This window comes from Colletotrichum tamarilloi (genome assembly GCF_030869305.1).
Source record: "Colletotrichum tamarilloi strain Tom-12 chromosome Unknown Scaffold_8.1, whole genome shotgun sequence".
Lineage (NCBI taxonomy): Eukaryota > Fungi > Ascomycota > Sordariomycetes > Glomerellales > Glomerellaceae > Colletotrichum > Colletotrichum tamarilloi.
In genome coordinates, this window is record NW_026849391.1 from 969,163 (window position 1) to 983,974 (window position 14,812).

Sequence of the window (14,812 nt, forward strand, 5' to 3'; positions counted from 1 at the left end):
CATGGCCCTTCCTCTCCTCCACGCTCCTCCCACGCTCCGCCCTCTGGGTCTGGGTTTCCCTATTGAGTTCCACTTGAGCGTTTCTTACCTCTGAATCATCGACTTAGACTTGTCTTTGCTGCCCAGGCGTCCCCCCTCTCAGTCCCAAGGCATCAACCATCTGCTCTCCCCAAGAAAGGCACCCTCTACTCTCTCTCTGTCTCCCGTCTCCAAATCCATCCCATCTCTCCCACCAAGCAATCTCACAATCCTCATCCCCAAACAACTCTCTCGGCGCTGGGTCGATTTCGCTGTTTCGAACAGCGATGCGGAACCAACATAGCCCTTTGATCACTCAGGTGGCCCGTTGACAACCTTAGTGGTTACATCTGCCGTTCCCTCCATTTACAGCGATACCCCCCATCCCCCGATTTCCCCTTTTCAAACCCTTGCCCTGTTCTCCCCTTCCCCTTCCCCTCCCCTCCTGATCGAGTTTTGGCTGTGGTTTCTTCCAGAGTCCCATCTGCGATTTGCCAACTTGTCCATCCCCCGGATCCTAGCAAGTCGCCTGCTTGCTCTTTGTCAATTGTTGGAGACTACCGCGGGACGACAAAAAACGCCACCCTCAACATACTTGAAAGCAACATCTTTGGCATTTGACAAATCTTGCCACGACTTTGGGTATCGAACATCGCATAAGGACACGAGCATTTAGTCAAAGTATACCGGATCTACCACTTAAGCAAGCCCACCCTCCTCACACGCCGATCCCTGGTCAGCTCCCACATGGCCCGGGCCTCCACATAGCTTGCAACCCAAACACGATCTGCCGCCGGACCCGGTATCCGATCATCCACCCCGGTCTACGAGACCCACTCCAACACCCGAACCCACCATGGCCACGCCGGCCGGCGCCGCTGATGCGGCAGCTCCGGCTGCGGCCAACGGGGCCGCGGGCGCCCCCACCGATCCCGGTGCCACACCGGCGGAGCCTAAGAAGGCCTGGTACAAGCTCAACGCGAAGACGTTATTGACGATACGCAACTTCTTTGTATGTTCAATTCACTCTAGCACCTGGTCGCCATCGTGGCTTCGTCGTACACGTTCTTTGCTGACCGGCGACGCAGAAAATCTTCCACTATGGAACATTACTCGACAAGTTTATCATAGTGGGGTCTATCATTGGCGCTATCGGTGCCGGCCTTACCATGCCGGTGATGAACATTGTCTTTGGTGAGTGCATCTCCACGCTCAAGACTATACCAGCTCACTAACGTGCTTAGGACAACTGGTCGGCACCTTCACCGGGTTTTTTATGCAAGGTACATCGGAGACACAAGAAGACTTTGAGAAAGCAGTCAACCAGGGAGTGTAAGTCTGAACCCGTATTCTTGTTTGGCCGCATCGACTGACGTTTGACCAGATTATACATCGTCTATCTGTTCATTGCTAGGCTCATCTTGACATACCTCTCCAATGTGAGTACTCTCAAAGCATAAGCTTTGCGTCGACTGACACATGGTTAGCTGGGCTTCCGCATGACGAGTCTTCGCATCTCAGCAAAGATTCGCCTGCACTACCTACGATGCTTATTCAACCTCCCAATCTCAATGCTAGACATGTTGGCCCCTGGTCAGACAGCCGCCATTATTACCATCACCGCAAGTATCTTGCAGCTGGGTATCTCCGAGAAAATGGGACAGTTCTTCTCTAGTCTTGCAGTCGTCATTGCAGGGTTTACCATCGCTTTCGCCTACAACTGGCTTCTCACACTAACGACGAGCTCCGGGCTGGTCTTCATCGCCATCGTGTATGCCATCACCACGCCGCCAATCATCAAGAGGTTGAAGGATGTCCAGGACATGGATATCCAGGCCGCCTCCGTCGCGACCGAGGCTTTCAGCTCAATCCGAATGCTTGCTGCGTGCGGTGCCGAATTCAAGTTGCTTGCAAAGTATGGAATATTGGCAGATCAATCACGGAAGAGGGGTGCTGGTATGGCTTGGCTCATTGCGGTTCAACAAGGATTGAGTAAGTTGGCACGATTTCACTGATAGAGTTATTCCTTGCTGACATTACAAAGTTTTCTTCGCCATCTACGCGTAAGGATCCGATCCAACGGACATTCAAGCTTGTCAGCTAACACGTTTAGAACCTTCGCTCTGTCATTCTGGTACGCTTTCCAGATGTACACTATGATGGCCCTGACGACTCCCACATCCTTGATCGTGTAAGTCATTATACTCCCTCAGGATCAGCTCGAGTAACTCATCCGAAATACAGTGTTCTTCTCTGCATCATGATGATGGCCTCCTCTTTGGGTCAAATCACTGCGCCACTACAGTCCGCATCGCAGGCCGCCGACGCCAACGCCATCTTCCACACCATCATAGACGCCCCCAAAGCTACGTATGGAACGCTCAGGGCGCCCGAGGTCTCGGCCGCTGAAGATATCGTTTTCCAGGCCGTCAACTTTGTGTACCCCAAGCGTCCCGACGTGAAGATCTTGGACAACCTGTTCCTCACGTTCCCTGCCGGCAAAGTCACTGCCATTGTGGGTCCTTCGGGTTCCGGAAAGAGCACAATCGTTGGCATTTTGGAGAGATGGTACGAGTTCAATGGTGACATGCAGACTAATCAACTGGTAAGCTATGTCCTCTTTGATTGCATTCGTGAGACAGTAACTGACGCCATACCAGGTTCTCTGGCTCCGCAACGGTATCATCAGTGTCGGCGGCCGGTTACTCAGCGAGATCGACCCCAAGTGGTGGCGTAGTCAAATCGGCTTGGTCCAACAAGACAACGCTCTTTTCAACACTACTATCTTCAAGAACGTCGAGTACGGTCTCATCGGGACTGAATGGGAGCACAAGTCCCAGGCGGTTAAGGCAAGGCTGATTGAAGAGGCATGCAAGGATGCCTTTGCCGATGAATTCATCTCACGTTTGCCAGAGGTATAATCTCCAAAGCTTCCGCGTCAGACTCGCATACTAACCCGCGTTAGGGATACCAAACTGAAGTTGGTGATGCTGGCATCAAGCTCAGCGGTGGTCAGCGCCAGCGTCTCGCCATCGCTCGTGCCATCGTCAAGCAGCCCAAGATCCTCATCCTCGACGAGGCCACTTCCGCCATCGATGTCCGCAGCGAACAGATCGTGCAGGCCGCTCTCGACCGCGCATGCAAGGGACGCACAACCATCATCATTGCCCATCGCCTCGGAACCATCAAGAAGGCCGACAACATCATTCTCCTGCGCAAGGGCCAGGTCGTCCAGCAGGGTACGCACGAAGAGCTCATGTCCCAGGTCGACGGTCCTTACCACCTTCTGGCTACTGCACAGAAGCTCGACATGGGCGTCGAAGAGGAAGAGGATGTCCTCTTTGGTGACCTCAGCTGGAGACGACCCGAGCCTGAGCGTCTTTCTGTTCACAAGTCTCTTCAAGGAGGCAGCAGTACCGGGGATCTCACCGAGAAGAGACCTAGTAGCGAGGGCACTTCCACGGGCATGCTTCAATATCTCCACGAGATTAACGGCTCTGACGAGGAGCTCGAGCGCATCGAAGCCGGTAGCTTGAGAGTTGTCAGGGAGCCAAGAGGATGTCTCGGTCGATGGAGAGCATTCCACATGTTCGGTAGCTTTGGTCAGCTGCTCGGCGAGCAGAGGAAGAGATGGAAGACGTACATCATCATTGCATTTGCAGCACTCGGTGCTGGAGGTAAGCGCTCACTGCCATTCGTTTTTCCAGTCTGGAGCCGAGAGACTAATACGATCCACAGCGAGCACTCCCGTTCAAGCTTACCTCTTCGCGGTTCTGGTTTCTCTCTTCTCTTACTGGGGCAACTTCCTGAGAGTCATCGCCAATCATTGGTGTGAGATGTTCATGTATCTCGCTACAGGTGTGGGAGTCAGTCACTTCCTGCTCGGCTGGGCTACCACCACCATCGGCTTCGTAAGTCACTCTTCCATCTCTGCTAGGTGCTTTTCTAACAATTTCTCAGGGTATCGTCCGCGTCTATCGCAAGGAGTACTTCCGAAACATCATCTACAAGCCTTCTTCATTCTTCGACGCCGAGGGCAACTCCGCTGGTTCCCTGACCGCCCGCCTCGCCACCGATCCTACCATGCTCCAGCAGCTCCTAGGCACAAACATGGCTTTCGTTCTCATCTCGCTGTTCAACGTCATCGGCTGCGTTGTCGTTGGTCTCGTCTTCGGCTGGAAGCTCACCCTTGTCGCGCTCGGCACATCCATGCCCATCATCGTGGCAGCCATGTTCTACCGTGTGAGGCACGAGACCAGCTTCGAGACTGCCAACAATGCCGTCTTTGCCGAAAGTGCCAAGTTTGCGTCGGAGAGCATCAGTGCGATCCGCACCGTCTCTAGTCTTACGATGGAAGACGGAATTTGCGACCGCTACGACAACTTGCTCAGGGACCACATCAAGGATGCTTTCCGCAAGTCTCGCTTTTCCGTCATGGTCTTTTCTTTCAGCGATAGTATTTCGCTGCTCTGCATGGCTTTCGTACTTTGGTGAGTGCTTCTAAGTGTGGATTGCAGACTTTATTGCTGACTATCTGCAGGTACGGTGGCAAGCTGCTTGCCGGGCATGAGTACACGCCCTTCCAGTATAGTAAGTATATACAACTCATCGAGGCCGTCTGTTTACTGACATTTTGCAGTGGTTGTCTACATTGCGGTTGTTCAAGGCGGCATGAGCGCCGGTCAATGGCTCAGTTTTGGTCCCAGTATGTGCCCCTCTACTCCCATACGCGAATGCAGCTGACAGTCGATAGACATTGCCAAGGCAAAGACAGCAGCCGATCGCATCCTGGCTCTCCGTGAGAACGAAGACGACGACAACCAACCCCAGAAGGGCGTCAGCGACATCGTCCCCTACGAAGTTCACTACGAGAAGGGTGTTGAGATCGACTTCAAGGACGTCTGGTTCAGCTACCCCACAAGACCCCTCCCTGTCCTCAAGGGCCTGGACCTCAGAATCGAGCGAGGCCAATTCGCCGCCATCGTTGGACCTTCCGGCTCCGGCAAGACGACGATCATCTCCCTCCTCGAGCGCTTCTACACCCTCCAGGCCGGCGGCGAGATCTTGTACAACGGACACGACATCAAGACGCTCGACCTCGTCAACTACCGCAAGAACATCTCTCTCGTCTCCCAAGAGCCCAATCTCTTCACCGGCTCCATCCGCGAGAACATCCTACTCGGTATCGAAGACGAGGACGCCGTCTCAGACGAAGCGATCCACGCCGCGGCGCGGGATGCAGGTATCCACGACTTCATCATCTCTTTACCCGAGGGCTACAACACCCAAGTCGGCAACGCCGGCGTCACACTCTCCGGAGGCCAGAAGCAGCGCGTCTCCATCGCGAGAGCGCTCATCCGCCGGCCGTCGCTGCTGCTGCTCGACGAAGCGACGAGCGCGCTGGACAGCGAGACAGAACGCGGCGTCCAGGCCGTGTTTGACGCCACCAAGGGCAGCCGGACAATGATCATGGTCGCTCACAGGCTCGCGACGGTGCAGAATGCCGACGTCATCTTTGTCATGGCGGACGGTAAGGTCGTTGAGCGGGGTGATCACGCGAGTTTGATTGCCGAGAAGGGCATTTACTTCCAGATGGTGAGTCTTCTTTCTCTTCCGTACCCCATTGGATCCTCTTGACCCTTGACTAACTTTCAACAGTGTCAATCACAAGCGTTGGATAAATAAAATCCATATGTTCCACTCTCTATCCGGGGTTTAGACAATAAGAAGGCGGAAAGTGGTAAAGGCGTCAGAGAAAGATTGTGTAAAACTAACATCAATACCACGGGGTTATTTGCGAATTTTCTTCATTCAACAAGGTGCATTTTCCACTTATTTGTTACAACCTCAAAGTTATCAACTTTGCATGTCATCTAGTCTCCATTTAGAAATAACTTTACTCAAATTTTGAGAGAATTCTCTAATTCATTTCATCGACATCAGTGGCTCTATTGAGTCGAGTCATCAAGGCGACATGCTACCACCCACTCCACCACCATCACAATCAGGTCAATCACGCGATGCATGGAGTCACTGAGCGTCCTCGCACGTCATGAGAAGAATCAACATAGCAAACATAACGTTCAACGCTTTTTTCAAATTTGAATTCTATTTTACACACTCTTCAATACTGTAAGTTTTCCCCACTGAAGCCCCTTTTCTTCTTTTTTCGTGTCCGGGGGCCTTTGGGATCTGGGTTCCCAGGCATCAACAAATCGGAAACGCAAATCGCAAAACATGGACATTGAAAGAGTAACACAACACAATACCTCTGGGATCCCGTACATCCGAACAAACAACATCGGATATGTGGCTCGTGATGGACACGGGGCGCGCCAAGTTCGCCAAGCACCACCAGGCCGCTGAGCCGTCGCTCTCATCTTCGTGGTTGACGAGCGGACCAGACCCACAGGAACGCCCGTTCATCCCATTGTCGGTCACCGACGGGAAAACAGGAACCGGAACCGGGGATTCGTTACATATACCTCGTCACAAAAACATCCGAACCCAAAACACACAATGAACCACGTCAAAACGTAGGCGCGACCCTTTCTTCGCTCTGCTCCATTACGCTCCTGAGCTTCAGTGCCCGGAGGGAGCTCGTGGATCTCTGCGGCACATGGCCCGCCGCTGCCCTACCGCCGCTCATGGCTCCCGCGCTGCCCATGCTCATGGTAGACCTTGAGCGTACTAGCCCGCCGCCCATGGCCTGGTGGTGATGATGACTGGTCGAGGACATGGCAGCGGAGCCGCTGCGAGGTCTGGTGTTGAGGCGGCTCATCATAGTGCTCAGAGCACTTTGCGCGTCGACGGGGTGGTTGAGTGGCGGAGAGTGAGAGCCGATAACAGGGTATGGAGCGGGAGAATTGGGACCCGAAGGTGGTCCTCCTCGGGTGAGCGATGCCCCACGGGGCCGATTGAGCTTGGAAAGTAGCATTTCTGCTGTCGGCTTCCCGTGTGGTTGTTGACTCATGCCATATGGGTGATTGAACCGCTTTGGCGAGCGACTTGAGCCGCGGCTTGAAGGTGGCGTCGGAAGCACCCTGTTCCCGTTGCCGTTGTTGCCATGCTTCAGCCTCATGGCGTGTTCCGATCCGAGACCAAGACCCAGCATGGCGTCGCCAGCCATTTCCGGTGGTGAAAGCGGGCCGCCGTTCTGAGACATCTCGAGCAGTGCGGCCCTTTGGATGTCTTCAAAGTTCATAGCAACAGCTGGCATCTTACTCAGCCTGCGGATGGCACGGCTATTCTTCTCGACGAAACTATTCATAGCCCGCAGCGCGCCCGCGTTCTCGCGGCTCGCGACAGCGCTGGTATCGCCTGTGCTGCGACCACGGGCCTGGTGCACAGCGTTGAGGGTCAGAGGCTGCTGCCCGTGGTGAGCAGGGGACGAGGCGTCGTGACCGCCCCCCGCATGTAAGCTGGCCTGCACTTGCGCCATGACCCGATCAAAGTCAATGTTCTGATTCGGGTTTGCTCTTGACATGTAATACGGCGCCGAGGTCGGCTGCTCCAGCATGCTCGGGTTGAGCTCCGCTTTGGTGGCGAGCACAAAGAGGCTTCCGTCACGGATGCGGCGGCGGACGAGAGCCCAGCGGGTCCGGGCCGGGTTTTGCTCGAGCTTGGGCTGGTAGACGGAGCAGCGGGCGAGCTGGGCGTAAAAGACCTCGAGGTGGCGAGCCATACGCTCGAGAACCTGCAGGAGGAACGTGGAAAGTGCGGTGAGGCGGGTGTTTTCGACATCTGGATCGGACGAGTCTTTCATTGACGCTGCGATGCTGTCAAAGGCGTCCATTCCAGCGCATGCTTCCTGACGGAGGTCTTCGAGAAGGGCAATGTCAAGCTCGACGCTACGGGCTGCGTAAGCAAAGACACCGCGTTCTTGGAAGCGAAGCGAGGCGTCGGCGTCGCAGACGAACTGACCGACGAGGGCGACCTCTTTGGTGCAGTGCGCCGCATCTCCGCTCGTCTTTGCGCGGGCCACGGTGCCGAGGACGTCGGGCAGCTTGGTGTCGGCGGCCGGGCCATTGGCACTGGCGACACCGAATGACAGTTTGAGGACAAGCTCTTGAAGCTTGTGGCCAAAAAGAGCCGAGAAGCCTCCCTGGAGCAGTCGACTCTGGTAGCCATAGAATGTGCGGACAGCGATGATATTAGGCAGACTCTCGCGCAGCCAGATATTGTTGCTGCCTGCAGGGTCGTGGGACGAGTTGGTCTCAAGGGACGCGCCCATGATTTCGTACATCTCAAATTGATGGGCCACCAGGGTTTCGACAGTGGATCGGAGGTACGCCGACCAGAGATCGTGCAAAGCAGAGATCTCATCGCTGCCGTAGTCGGGCTTCGGGGTCAAGTGTCCAACAAAGTATTTGGTCAACAGACTAGAGACTTCGGGGTTGTTGGTGTGAGCGAGGTTGTCAAATGACTTGGAACAGTCAACACCCGCGTTGGACTTGATGATGAGCGTTCCGCCGGGGTGCATGGGACAGAAGTCGGTGACATCGTAGACACTGCCGTGGACTCCGATCCACATGCGAGAACCGGGACGGTGACCTGTATGCTTTGCGAGCTCCGACAAGGGAATCGTCGGCAGGTTGCAAGGCAGAGGCTTGGGCGTCATGAAAACATCGAGCATAAAGCGTCTCTCCGCAAAGGCCTTGTCGATAATCAGGTCAACTCCCTTTTCCGTGGCGGTCCTGTAGGTGTAGATTGCCTTCCTGATTCCGTTCATAACGGAATCGAATACGGAGACGGAACCACAGACGTAGAGGTAGCCGCCGAGACCTCCCTGCTTCTTGGACATGACGAGGTCACAGACCTGCAGACCTTGTTCGACGATCAATGTGTCGATGTAGCGAGGGGGGATGTGCTTCTCGACGAGATCCTGGCCCTCGTAAGCGAGACCACGATAGTCCCTCGAGAAGGCGACGTGGACTTCCATGAAGTCTGCGTTGACATACTGTCGCAGCTCCTCCTCGAAGCAGAATTTCTCACGGTTCTGGACTCCGAGGTACAGAAGGTTCTTGCCACCAGACAAGCCACTTTGTGTGAGGCGAGCCTGCCAAAAGCTGCGGAAGGGTGCGATGCCGCTTCCGCCGGCGAAGAAGGCGCAGGGTGCCATAGGGTCAAGCGGGAGGTGGAAGGCTGCTGGGCGAGAGACGCCAATAAGAATCTCGTCGTCTGAGTCAATCTCGCCCATCTCCACGGGCGGGTTCAGGAATCCACTGGAGACTCCGGCACGGGTGATTTCCTTGCCCCTGGAAAAGGTAGAACACAGCTTGTATTCCGAACGGGACACAGCGAGGTCAACTGTCTCTGGGAGGAGTTCTTCCGTGTAGCTTGCGATGGAGTAGGTGCGTGGGACCTCAAGGGGAACAAGATCCGCAAGCCATGCGAGATTGTCGAGGTTGAATACCCTATCCCAGATTTGGGGTGGCGTATCCGTAACGGCGTCCTGCAAGAGGTCGCCTAACGATCCTCTGACAGGCCACTCATCCGTGCTGAGGACCTGCAAGACGGTGTTGGAGGATGCATGCAGCAAACCATGAACCTTGAGGGCCATCTCCTTGGTGATGGGGGCAAGGTGGCCACGTCGAAGAATGTCACCGACAGTGAGCTTGGGTGTCGCGGTTCTCCTGACAGACCCGAGATGCATCTCGAAGCGAGCCCAGATTCCGCTGACCTCGACCGGGGCGTCGATATGCTCCTCCAAGCCCAAGGCGGCGATGACTTTGGCGCACTCCTCCCACCCGTTTAGGGGCATCACGGCCAGGCGATCACCTGGTGCGAACGTGATGCCGGTCTCTCGGATATCGAGCGTGACCATTGCAATTGAGCGTGATGGATCAGAATCAACAAAAGATCTGTTCAACACGCGAGTGACATAGCGGCATTCTTCGAAAGTGCCGCGCATCTGGTGCGGCTCGATTGCCAGTTTGCCTCGATAGGGTTCGAGGCGTTCCTTCATTGCCTCTGAGAACTGGCGATGGGTCTCTTCCCATGGGCGCTCGCCGTCTGCCGCACCCGATGCGCCGTTGGTCTCCGTTCGGCCAGTTTTGGCGGCGACCTCGAGGATGCCGAAGACCTTGTAGCGGTGCACTCCCATGAAGCCACGTTCACCGGTATAGGCTTCGACGATACCATCAAGAACTCCCATAAGACGCGGGTCGCCGGACTTCTGGACGTATTCAGGGATGCGGTAGTGGTACTCGATGGCCGCAATAAAGGCGCGCAGGTTGGCAGGGAACCAAGCACGGAGGTGGACACCCTCGGCCCCCAGGAATGAGGTGTAGCTGGAAATAGGATCAGTGACCGGTTGAAAAAGCAGCAAAGATGATGCTCGACATACTTGCTTCTGCCCAAGAAAGCATCCATTACCAAGTAAGGTGGGAACTGTAGGCCTGAAGAGGCAGGGCATCGCTTTGAGAGAGGAGCGGAGAACTTGGCCCAGCGGACCCATTGCTGAACAGGCACGTAGTTTTCACCGGCATTAGGGTTAGTTGAAATGGAGTGGAAGGCGTTGGGCATGCGCTCGAGAATCTCCTTTAGACGAATCATCTCGTGAAGGAGGCCTTCGTTGTTGCGGTTCATGACATGTTCTTGGCATGCTGCAATAGCGTCAGGCCCGTGTTGGAAGGAAGCTTTCTCATCAAGTCAGTAACCATGTCGCGAAACAGTAAAGAACAATGCCAAAAGACATGGATGGCACTACTAACCTGAAGTCTCTGCAACTCCCTTGAGGAAAGCGACTTCGGCACGCTCACCGAACATGGGCCATCTGAGCTCCATGTTGTCGAAACGAGCGACGTAGGGGTATGTCGAGGTGACGTCCTTGATCTTTAGATTGTATGAAGATTGGTCGACAAACGTCAGGTGGGGGAGTGTGCGGCCCATTCGTCGGGATACTTGGAAATAGGGTAAAGCAATGCTGAGAGGGATGCCGACGAGCTCCTCTCCCAAGTAGTCGCCCATTCTGCAGTTCAACTTCAACTTCGTGGGGTTTGTCGATGCGTTCACCCCATCGTGACCGTCGTACTTCTGCTCGAAGCGGTAGATAGAGCAGAGCATGCCGAGCGACACAAGAGCCGCCCAGAGAGCCTGATCGGGGATGACGTCTGCCGTGCCCTCGATGACAGGTGCGGCGGCGACTGACTCTCGGACTCGGCCGCGGGCCACGCACCCGGGCATGCGTTCTGCGAGGTCGATCCAAACGCGGCCTGGAGATCTGGCCAGGGCACCAGCCGCCTCGTCGTAGTCTGGCGGGCAGAAGCCATGCTCTACGCTGAGAAAGCCGTCTTTCCAACCTGTCTGCGGACCAATCTCTTCCGCTCTTAGCATCACTTGTCTAGCCGGCGCTCCGAGGGCAACGGCCAGCAGGTCTGCCTCGTTGACGTTGAAGGCATCCAACTCTGCTTGTGATTTGACCGAATCGATCTCTTGCTGTGATGGGTATTGGGAATAGAGAACATGGTTGATGGATTTCCGCTCTCTATAATAGTCAAGTCAGTTGGCTGTCGAAGATGAGTAGCAGGAACCTAGGCGTACCTCATTCGGAGCCACTCTTCTGCGTCAACTCCTCGAGGGATCTGAGATGTTGTTAGTATGTTCGAGCCTATGGGAAGGTTGGTCAAGGCTTACATCGAATGCTGTGTGGATGTCACCAGGCTGGGAGAAGCCCGAGAAGGAACATCCTCGTGGGCCCATACGACTGCTTGATCTGCTCTGTCTTCCTGATTTGTTGGCGCCGACTGGACAAACACCTCCTCCTACTGAGCCCGATACGGGGCATGATCTCTCTGAAAAAGCCATCTCGATGTAAGTGTTGGACCTGTGAGGTAGTATAGACAAGGCAGATCCGACAGCAGGCGATGTGAATAGGAATTAGAAGTGTAGTTGAATATGGCCGCCAGGGCAGGGGAAAATTACAACCGCCAGGGCAAAGAATGAAAATGGCCTCAAGCCTACAGATCCAAAAACAAGGGAACAAAGTTGGTTGGAGAAACAGAGCAGACGGACGAAGGCTGCTTCCTTGGGCATCATGGCTTCCCTAAAAGGGACGCCTCGAGAGACTAACACCATCGTTGCCATCGATGTCGTTGTGGGGCGCCATGTAGGAGAGTAGTAGAGAGCGGTTGGGCCCCTGCATACCGTCCCATGGGCAAACAAAATAATACCCGCAGACCGGGGTCACTAGACGGGAGGTCTCCGCGGTCGTTTGAACTCTGATTCACAGCCGTCAGGAGCTCGTGGACCAATGGGCAGAGAGTCGACTCGACCCGCCAGGAGACGTGACTGTGTGATGGGCAGCGGCTCAACTCCACGATGCCCAAACACGCTAGCAGCCCACGTCTTAGGATGACTTGACGCCATCCCAAGTTTGGGCTCGACCTCTTCCTCCAGTCTGGATGCTTGGGTGTCATGGACTCATGGGTCTATGAAAATGCCAAGATGACTGACATGCTGCACGACGCTGAATTCGCCGGGATCATCATGCGTCCTTGGGGCCATCGCTGATCTTATGCGGCAGTCGAGCAGAATGAGGGAAGATGTGTCGTCGCGGACGTGCGGCCATGGCGTCTCGTAGTGTGATTCTCAGCCCACTCGGGCACTTGGCCTACGAATACACGTGTAATTCCTGGGGTTTGATGACTCCTAGGAAGCTTTCAATCCGGTTCGGTACGAATGCCACGAGGTAAATAGATTGATGTCTGTCCTTAGAGGCAATAAAGTTGAGGACCTCGACGAGACGAGGTGCGAAAAGGAAAACGACCAGGGGTTGAGAAGGAAATAGCCTCAGCTGGCAGGAGCTGGTAACGTCCATGTGGGGCACCGGGACAAGGGCTCTTGGCCAATCACGTGTCGTTAATCCATCACATATGGTTCAAATTCCCAGAACTCTGTATCCAATGCGCCCAAGTGCCTTACCTTCCCGATCTGCCAGGATCCACAATAGTTCTTTTTCTGAATCTACGGGATGGTGGGGGGGTTTGGGAGCTTGGCAACTGGTACCTTGCATCAGTTGCAACCTTCGAGACGCCATCGCGCACCAAGACTCTCCAAAGGGACAAGATACCGCGGCATATAGCCAATTATACACAGGCAACAGAAAGAAGCTCAGACGCTACAGCTGCTGTCCTATTCTCTCCAAACCTTGATCAGAGCTGTTATTCGATGGGTGCGACTGTCAAACACCTCTTTTTGAACCTTCCGCAGAGGCAAACTTGGACTCTGATGGGCAGAAAACTTCCGCCCCCCACACGGCTCCTTTCCCCATTCATCTCCTCCGCTCTCACGGAGTTCTAGTCCCAGACGAGTGACAGCATGGGATCAAGCCCGACGACTCCCTTGTCGCACTTGACGCCGCCCTTGCCCTTCCTCGGGAGATTGCCAAGGAGGTACCAGTTTTTCCACCATCCTCCTTGAGAGCCCTCCCTTCAGGCTCTCTCTCTCTCGTGTCGGGTCGGCTGAAGCCCTGGGAGTGATGATGGACGGCCAGGAGCCCGGGACCTATCACGATGACGCGCGTTCCAGAACTTCAGGACGTCGACCGTCACTTCTTGGCAGTCCGAGCATGGCATAACATGGCCCGCTTTCCAACCCAGCCACACGTTTCTGCCACACGGTGACCTTCTATTGGAGAGATGACCTCCCACGTGAATTTGTGCTGTCATGGAAACTCCTCGTAGGATCAATAGGTTGTATTTTTACCTTGCAACGGTCGTCTGGAAAGACGAGAAAGGGGGAACATTAGCCGGACCCCAGCTCGCTCCCACTTTCCTTTTCTTGCTCCTGACAGATAGGGGTGCATTAGCCGTGGCAGACCGCAGATGTGTGCATCACTGAAAGGGCGGCAAAATCTGGAAGGCGCATGGTACGGCTCAGTCTTCCGCTTCTCAACATTCATGGAGTGGAATTTCTGTAGAGCGTAAAGTACGTGGATGATCCGATATAACAGACGATCGAAAGTAAATCCATTACTGGCATTCTTGGCAGCTTCAATCCCCTAACTTGTCTTCTTGGAATGTCTGCATTAGGAACCAAGCCATCGGTTCTTGGTCACACCTTAATTGAGTGCGCTATCACGGGTCTGCATATTTTGCCATGGGGTATCTGATATGATACTTCGCGTCACCCCCGCTAGCCCTTGGCATCCAAGCACTACTCCTATAGCCTATACTCTTAGGAGAACGTAGACATAACGGCATATCCACCTTGGCAGACAAGCTTATTCGACCTCTTTAGCTTGGCCGGCAATGCCGTTTTTCTTCCTTTTTTCCTTCCATGTCAGAAATCTCATCCGTGTTCTTACAAGGTGCAGCGATCACATCACATCATGACATTACTGAAGGCAATGAATAGGAGTCAATCCATCGCCGCGCATCTCCTTGTGCTGTACAGTTTGTACTCAAGCACGTCAAAACAGTTTTCTTCTTTCCCTTCTCAAGGGCCCACATTTTGGTCTTGACGTCTGTTTCATCTCTCACTTTTCGTCGGATCAGCCCGCTATTTTTACTCGAGGACAGTGCGCCGGCCCCCATCATGTTGGTCTATCCATACTGGTATTACTTGTATGTCTACATACAACAGTATTGGTTGGCCCTAGCGGCCAGTCACGGGAATTTCGACGGATATGAGGGGGATACAAACCCGGACAAGGGGCGGAAAAACTGATCAGATCTTTTGCCTCATGAACACCTTCCTCTCCAGTTTTCCCCTTTCTCCCCGAAGGATGTGTGACATCCCGAGTGCCACAGCCGTGTCTCACATGAAGAACAAGAGTACAAACTGATGAAAA

The 14,812-nt window shown here is 54.5% G+C and overlaps 2 protein-coding genes across 2 annotated transcripts; one reads left to right on the forward strand and one right to left on the reverse strand.

Annotated features, from left to right (window-relative positions):
• Positions 1-874: 874 nt before the first annotated feature.
• Positions 875-5,703, forward strand: CTAM01_03652 (ABC transporter; the record flags this gene model as incomplete). The annotated part of the gene is made up of 16 exons (XM_060519684.1): positions 875-1,030; positions 1,107-1,212; positions 1,263-1,350; positions 1,403-1,457; positions 1,506-2,010; positions 2,063-2,081; positions 2,132-2,209; positions 2,263-2,623; positions 2,679-2,933; positions 2,984-3,695; positions 3,757-3,929; positions 3,979-4,508; positions 4,559-4,608; positions 4,658-4,723; positions 4,772-5,613; positions 5,677-5,703. 16 exons carry the CDS (start codon positions 875-877, stop codon positions 5,701-5,703), a joined length of 4,023 nt encoding a protein of 1,340 aa, XP_060385890.1.
• Positions 5,704-6,547: 844 nt separating this feature from the next.
• On the reverse strand, positions 6,548-11,826 carry CTAM01_03653 (cytochrome b5-like Heme/Steroid binding domain-containing protein; the record flags this gene model as incomplete). The annotated part of the gene is made up of 5 exons (XM_060519685.1): positions 6,548-10,310; positions 10,367-10,658; positions 10,734-11,506; positions 11,563-11,603; positions 11,656-11,826. The coding sequence occupies 5 exons, from the start codon at positions 11,824-11,826 to the stop codon at positions 6,548-6,550; spliced, it is 5,040 nt and encodes a 1,679-aa protein (XP_060385891.1).
• Between the last annotated feature and the right edge of the window lie 2,986 nt (positions 11,827-14,812).